At 30.9% G+C, this 8,067-nt stretch overlaps 2 protein-coding genes across 3 annotated transcripts; one reads left to right on the forward strand and one right to left on the reverse strand.

Moving 5' to 3' along the window:
* The first annotated feature begins 1,573 nt into the window (after nucleotides 1–1,573).
* LOC120087049 (bidirectional sugar transporter SWEET2) lies at nucleotides 1,574–4,723 on the forward strand. The gene is made up of 7 exons (XM_039043892.1): nucleotides 1,574–1,999; nucleotides 2,924–2,960; nucleotides 3,072–3,288; nucleotides 3,696–3,854; nucleotides 3,958–4,077; nucleotides 4,169–4,317; nucleotides 4,440–4,723. The coding sequence occupies exons 1-6, from the start codon at nucleotides 1,945–1,947 to the stop codon at nucleotides 4,280–4,282; spliced, it is 702 nt and encodes a 233-aa protein (XP_038899820.1). The 5' UTR covers nucleotides 1,574–1,944; the 3' UTR covers nucleotides 4,283–4,317; nucleotides 4,440–4,723.
* Nucleotides 4,724–4,972: 249 nt separating this feature from the next.
* LOC120087050 lies at nucleotides 4,973–7,254 on the reverse strand. Of its 2 annotated transcripts, none has more exons than XM_039043893.1 (2): nucleotides 6,750–7,254; nucleotides 4,973–5,327 (listed from the first exon to the last, which is right to left on the reverse strand). In XM_039043893.1, exons 1-2 carry the CDS (start codon nucleotides 7,165–7,167, stop codon nucleotides 5,218–5,220), a joined length of 528 nt encoding a protein of 175 aa, XP_038899821.1. In that variant the 5' UTR covers nucleotides 7,168–7,254; the 3' UTR covers nucleotides 4,973–5,217. The 2 variants fall into 2 exon arrangements, with proteins under 2 accessions (XP_038899821.1, XP_038899822.1); XM_039043894.1 differs by having other exon boundaries at nucleotides 6,760–7,249.
* Between the last annotated feature and the right edge of the window lie 813 nt (nucleotides 7,255–8,067).

Consider the following 8,067-nt stretch of genomic DNA (forward strand, 5'->3'; position numbering starts at 1 on the left):
ACCACATATTTATTGGCCACTAACATTTATTATAGCTCTTATATTTTACACTGATTTTAAGATGCAACAAAATAATATTTCTTATGTATGAAATGTTGTTAATATCTTTATTACCTTTAAAGTTTATTGATCAAGTCTACCCAAAAGAAAATATTACATGATGTTGGGTCAAATTTATTAAAAAACCATGAAGGAGGCTTTTTAGTTTTCTTTTAGAACTTCTAATAATTTGGGATTTGGTATGAAATTTGTTTTATTCCACTAGCATATATTTAGGTGTGATTTTTTAACCCAAAATTGTCGGATAGGTTATGACTCTAGCAAGACCACTTGATGAAATGAGGTAAATGGTTATACCTATGGAATGATTCATTCTCTAGATCGTTTCAACAATTTATTTTGTTCGTATTATGAATTGAGTTCATATTTGTTGCAATTGGATTAAATGAATTGTATATATTTCAAATTCAAATGTCAAAAAAATTAGCAGTAGTGAAGCCCAAAAGAGGATGGACTTGAGTATTTGATCTATTTTAAATGTAGTGTTTTTCTTTTCATTGTCAAAATTTGAGTAAGAAGTTTTGAACGACCTAAAGTATGTTTTGAAGGAATTCCAAATAATTTACGATACGTTTTGGACAAGGACTGTGCTAATACTATAATAATCACTTCTTACTACAATACATATTATTTTGTAATTCTCAATTAACTACAATTAATATTATTTCAAAACCCTAATTGGCTACGGTAGTTACTATTTGCTGCCATTTTTACTATTTTACATTCACCATTTTTTATTATTTGTTAAAATATTTACTATTTTCCCCTCAAACTAAAATAGTTTTACCCTTCAAACACATATTACTACAATACATATTATTTTGTAATCCTCAATTAACTATAATTAACCCTATTTCAAAACCCCAATTGGCTACGGTAGTTATTATTTGCTACCATTTTTATTATTTTACATTCATCATTTTTTATTATTTATTAAAATATTTACTATTTTCCCCTCAAACTAAAATAGTTTACCTTTCAAACACATATTATTATAATTCAAACTAAAACAATATACCCCTTAAATACAAACTATTATAACTCAACTATGATAACCTAAGACTATAATAACAATTTGTTTGTCCCAACTACCCCCTTAATATTTTTCATTGTCCAAAATCACTCTGAAACTTAACCATTATAGATTGATCTAATAAAAAATAAAGAGGTCATGGATTCATATGATTTAATATTCTACTTGGCATCTAAATTTTCATGTCCGTATCAATTATCATTTTCAAGGTCAATGATTGGATCATTGTGGTTTAACTTAAAAAAAAATTATCATAAAATAAACAAAAGGCAATCTCACACAATTATTAAATTTAGTTCCATGATTAAAGTATTAGTAATTTTTTTTAAAACCTGAATATTCAAACCTGTTGATTTCCGTTTAAATCTCGAGGGACAATATTCAAAAATTGGTTGGGTTTCTTCTCGTGTGGTCGACCAAAGAAATAAAGGGTCCCCCCCAAAAAAATAAATGTAAAATTAGTATACACCGAAAAAAAAAATCATGTTCTATCATTTCATTTTTTCTTTATATAAAGAGATCATGTTCATCATCCTGTGTATATTAAAAAAAACCCCATTTCCCATTCGTTCGCTTAACGAAATCCTTGTAAAATATCATTTCTTCCCCATTAATTCATCTCTCTGAATTGGGTCTTTGCCAAAGAACCTTCTTCTTCATCATTGTCTCTTGGCTTTTGGGGTTTCTCTCTGGGTTTGAAATTGATCGCACCATTTGATCTGGAGGCATAAAGGGTTCCAGTGATTCGGTGGGGCGGAGATTTTTGGTGCATTTGTTTACGGAAGCGGCGGCGGCGGAGCTTTGTTGTTGAAGAGACGAAGAGTCTTCTTGTATCTTGTAAATTATTTTAGATGGTTCTTCTTGGTTCTATCTTCTCAATTTGCAGGGATGCAGCTGGAGTCGCTGGTATGTCTCTCTCTCTCTCTATTTTTCTTGTCTTGAATTCTTCCATTAATGACTGGAGAAGCTCGATTTGTTGGCAAATTCTTCGGGGGGAAATGGAATTTGCCTTCAATTTAGGCATGCACTTTTGAACGTTATTGTCAGTAACATGTATCAAAATTGGAGCTCCTGTGTTGTGTTATGTCACTTGTCATCAATTAATGGTAATTTGTTGCATCAAGTCTACCTAATCCATTGGCTTATCTGAGGACGATTTTCTTTCTTTCTTTCTTTATTTTCCTCCTTTTTGTGGGTTGGAGTTCATTCAACTCCGGTTGTTTGTTTTTCTTCCTCTGTATTTTAGTTCTTTAAGTCAAACTAATGAATCCCACTTCATTCATTTCTGCAATTTGGTATCCAATTTATTTATTTTGATTAAAATGAAGTTAGTTTGATTATTAGTGTTAGATGATAGAATATTTAATTGGCCATCACCAATGAGCTAAAGCTTTTAGGTTATTCGATGATTTAAGAATTAGAAGTATAAGATATTATGAACTGTTTGTATCTATAAGGAACACTCAAGAGAAGGGATTTGAGAAGATTAATACTTATCCCTATTTGATAATGATTTTGTTTTTAGATTTAGGCTGGTTTCCTCACTATTTCTTTAGTACTAATGTATTATTGTCTTCATCTTTCTTAAAGAAAGGTTTGAATTAACAAGTTTGTGGAAACCAAGTAGTTCTTAGAAACCCTTTTTTTTTTTTTTTTTTATTAATAGAATTTAGCTACAAATTCGAATGTGTCTTTAACAAAGATGAAAAGTATTGTAAAGAAGATGTGAGAAAATAATCACACTTCTCAAAAACTAAAAACCAAATGGTCATTAAGCAGGTACTTACCTTTTATTTTCCTGATGAAAATTGTACTTTTATTAATTTGCAGGGCACATATTTGCTTTTGGACTTTTCTTGTCACCCTTGTAAGTTGTAGCTAGCTAACTGTTCCACCGGACTTTCTGGATGAAGTAATGGAGTTAGAATCTATATATTCACCATTTTCTTGGTTTGCTTTCTTTGGGATTAATTTGCAGAGATACATTTCGACGTGTTATCAGAAACAAAACAACAGAACAGTTTTCGGGTTTGCCATATATATATGCTCTGTTAAACTGCCTTATTTGCCTATGGTATGGTACACCCGTCATTTCTCCAAGAAACACAATGGTCATGACGGTCAATTCGATCGGCGCGGTATTTCAGTTAGTCTACATCATGCTCTTCATAGCATATGGCGAAAAGGGGAAAAAGGTGGTTACTTAGGCCCCGTTTGGTAACCATTTGGTTTTTTGTTTTTGTTTTTGAAAATTAAGTCTATAGCTTCCACCTCCAAATTTCTTCCTTTGTTATCTATTTTCTACCAATGGTTTAAAAACCCAAGTCAAGTTTTAAAAACTAAAAAAAAATAGCTTTAAAAACTTTTTTTTGGAATTTGGAATTTGGCTAAGAATTCAACCATTATACTTAAGAAAGATGCAAATCATCATAAGAAATGGGGAGGAGATAGACTTAATTCTCAAAAACAACAATAAAAAACAAAATGGTTACAAAACGGTGCCTTATCTGTCTATAATATTTACCGGCTAATTGTCCTTATGAATGATAGGAGTTTGTGAAAAATCTTACTTATTGAGCTTTTCCCTTCATGTTTGTAACAGATAAAAATGATAGGATTGTTGCTTGCAGTCTTTGGCCTCTTTATAGTAGTCGTTGCCGGGAGCCTACAAATAGCTGACCTCCCATTGCGACGGAATGTTGTCGGGATTTTGAGTTGTGCATCTCTCGTATCAATGTTCGCTTCTCCCTTGTTTATTATAGTGAGTCGATATGTTAAGCTTCTTTTCTATCTTTTATTGTTGGATGTTTTTGAAGGCTTGCTTACTTTTCTTATCCCTTCAATTTTCCTTGGCATGGTCTCAGAATTTGGTGATTCGAACAAAGAGTGTGGAGTTTATGCCATTTTATCTCTCCCTTTCGACGTTCCTCATGAGCATATCTTTCTTCCTCTATGGACTGTTCAATTATGACCTATTTGTTTATGTAAGCATCATCCTACCCATTTCCTTAGTTCATCGAACTTTTACTCGATTGAGTATTGGACATGAATATATATTTTATTGTCAAACTTCAGGCCCCAAATGGGATAGGAACTGTGTTGGGGAGTATCCAATTGGTGTTGTATTGCTACTACAGTCGAGTTGCTAAAGAGGAGTCTAGAGAACCTTTAATCGTATCCTATGCGTAAATACGTACATTGTGTATTTACATTATGATAATGAGGTAAGATTTCAATTTCCATGTACTTTCCATCTGTTCTTGTTAACTGCAGAGCTTAACGATCTAGTCTTTTGGATTTCTGCTAGTGTTAGACACGGTGTGAACATTTTTTTCGTTTACTGCAGGAACCACAGATTTCCGAGGGTTGATAATTGGTTCTTCCACAGCATTGGTGCGCAGTTCAGCGTTAGCCAACAAGCCGTTTCCGAGCTACGGTGTGTTTTGTTGTAAAATTACCCTCATTCATTTCTCCAGTTTAATTGATTGGCTTGTTTTTTGACCTATCAATCTGTTAAATGGTGTATTGTTAGACATCCAACCCCACTCTCGGGTGAAGAATGTTGTAATTTGTTTTAGCCTTGTGATTTAAAAAGCTTTGTGTTATGGCTCTGCTGTAGCCCTCTCTCTCTCTGATTTTGCCACAAACTGTTTGGATTTGAAGAATCTTACAGCAGATAAGAAACTAAAAATAATAAAGTTTAACCATCCCTGGTATGTTCTTCTTCCAAGTTTGTTTACTGATTTGGGATAGAGCTAGAATTTAAACCTAGCAAAATTCGGCCATGTATCGATAAGTACGAGCTCTTACTTATTTCGAACTTGATCAGCAACTATTGGTTCGTTTATATTATACATCTATATCGATTCACTCGTTTTGACCAAATAGAAGGCTCATAGTTTCTAGTACGCAGCCAAGTCTAACTACTTGATAAATGTTTGTCTCACAAGTTAAATTTGTATGATCGAGTCAACTATTTGTCATTTATGAGACATAATATTTGTCTAAAGGCACCAAAGACTTCAAAAGAAAGTGAAAGCGTAATGTGTAAAAGGAGGAAAGAAAGAAAAGGTTATTTGAAGAATCTATCCAAAAAGAAGAAAAGGGTATTACATTGGAAAATCTCACCCCTTTTGTATAATTTTTACACTTCTTTTTTGAAGATTCCCATGGAAGAGGAAGAGCATCAGAGTAGATCCTTCAACCTTGTCTTTACTATTATGGCTTCTCCTTCCTACATGTTATTAATCAAACATGTGATGTTTAGGGGGGGGGAAATATCAATTAGACGATATGTGACATATACTTCTTCTCTTAAGGTCGATTCAAATCTCTCATATCATAAATTTTCAATTTTTAAAAGTTAATAACTATAAATGTTGGAGTTTTGTTCTGATACGAACAATTTACAAATATACACATATTCATATCGAATAGAGCTATACTCATTAAAAAAAATGGAGATTTGACAAAGTGAACTGATAAATAGGTATAAAGCATCTATTAATGATTGATTCGAATCTCAAACCCCATTTACTTTAAAATAATAATAATAATAATAATAATAATAATAATAATAATAATACATATTTTTATTGAATATACTCAAATGAAGTTTTCAAAATTAAAGATTAGAAAAGCTTATCTCTTTAAATATTTAAATGTGTTATAAAGTATATCATTGTTTTAATTACATCATTTTTTTCAAATGATAATTAACTATATCAGCTGAATAATAATAGGTCATGATTGCTTTGTTTGGAAGCCTTATAAAAATTTCAATTTAACTATTGAAAAACTTTGTTGAAATTCCATTAAAAAAAAACTTGTCCTAAAAAGATAATAATAATGTCATTTTTTAAAAAAAAATTATGAGTACGTATGTTTTTAATATTGAATGTATCATTGGATTTTTTTTTTTTTTTTTTGGCAACATATAGGGTGGGAAAATCAAACTTTTGAACTCGAGTTTAATAACACAAATTTATGTTAGTTGAATTGTGTTCGTGTTAATTTTTTTCTTAACAATATATGTAACAATCAAAATTACAAACGCTATTCAAGCTTAGTTTGGTTTTGGCTATGTTAATTGAGTTATGTTCGTGTTAATCTTTTTCTTAACAATATCTGTAACAATCAAAATTACAAACGCTATTTAGGCTTAGTTTAGAATTGGTGTAGCTTTTAGAATAATTGTTGATAGTTGTGATTTTAGAAAAAATCAACTATGAAATGAAATAAAATAATGTTTGGTAAATTTCAATTTTAAGCTAGAATAAATTAGCTAGGATGTTTGATAAATTAATACAAAATTGTACCAATTTAGGCCTATTATTTCAATTTATAAGAATTTTCCTAATAATTAATCTATACTTTATTATAATATATATGTGTGTATAAAATTTGAATTTCAACTAATTTTGTTTGATCTAAATTATATGATATAAGAATTTAAGAAAAATAATTATTATAAAAATTGAATTAATTAAAGTTTGAAAATAAATGCTATGTTAATATGGATGGAGATTATTATAATATATTTATTTAAAAGATTAAGAATGTAACAGATTTTTAAAAAAGTCGACTAGCTTAAGCACGAGAGTTAAAATCGATATAAAAGTTGTGTGTTATTAAAAAAAAATCCGAAAGAACTTACGAAGCAGCACCTTGTAACCATTTTCCATGGCGGCAATTTGATCCTGCAGCAATCTTCCCCGTTCGTCGTACAGAATAAGCCCACTGTATTTCAGCATCTCACACTTTTCCCCCATTAATATCGGCCGTTGCCACACTGCCGCCGTCGAATTCCGGCTTCCCAATTCTTCCCCTTCCCCTTCTCCGCTCAACAGCCGCACCGGCGTCTCTCCACCGCCGCTCCCCTTCCGCCTTTCCGCTGCCCATTTCCACCACCTCACTGTCGTCCCTCGTCGGTGATCTTTCTTCTCCCCTCTCCTCTTCTTCGCCCACGCCGCCGTGCAGATCCCGACAACGGCGACCGCCGTGCACGTTAAGAGAATGAAGGCTTGTTGGGTTGAGAGCTTCCATTTGTCTTCTAAATTCCACAGAGCTTCCATAGCTTTCAAGACATGGGAGGATGCTGATCAAGTCGTAGCTATATATTATTATAATTATATAAATGTGTTTTATCATTTATGTCGAAAATTGCCGTTGTAGTTATTTCAAATTTTCAATATTTGAATATGCGTCAATAAAATATTTTTTATCCGTTAAAATATTATTTTGATCCATTTGAAGTCTACATTTTCAATAAATTTTAAATTCGATTTTCCATGCTAATTTATTGTTGATTTAAAAAAAATTATTATCCATTATAATATTTAGGAAAATTGCTTGTATGGCAAATATATTTTAAGAAACAAAGGCCATGATTTCAATTTTTTTGTAATTGTAGGTGCGACGATCACATAGAAATCATATAGCAATTAAATAAGTGGAAGTTTTTTGTCATGTTTGCAAAAAAAAAAGCAAAACCTAAAGACACACGCCCAATTTTCAATTTATTTTTTATTAAAGTTGCAATTGCCCCTAATATTTATTGTAAATTTTGAAAACATATTCATATATTATATCTATTTGCATGAAAATATTATTGTTGTTGAACTAATTTAAGTAAAAATTAACTTTGAATGACTAAATTTAAAATTTATTAAAAACTAAGAGACTAAGATTGAAAAATTGAGAGTACAAATATCGAAATTGAACAAATTTCAAAGTATAGGTACTATTATAATAGTTTAATTTTTTTTATCACTTGTATACTATACTTAGTATATCATATGATATTTTAACATTTAAGTGCATTTCATGCGCTGTATTTATTCTTTGCATCTTACCATAAAATCGTTCAATTATAATTTGTCACGTGACAAATCCTTCCGACTTCTTGATGAAAAATTCTTGAAATAAAATTAATAAATTAAGAAAATTTATTTTAATTAAATAAAAAAGTTACT

This window comes from Benincasa hispida, chromosome 9 (genome assembly GCF_009727055.1).
Source record: "Benincasa hispida cultivar B227 chromosome 9, ASM972705v1, whole genome shotgun sequence".
Lineage (NCBI taxonomy): Eukaryota > Viridiplantae > Streptophyta > Magnoliopsida > Cucurbitales > Cucurbitaceae > Benincasa > Benincasa hispida.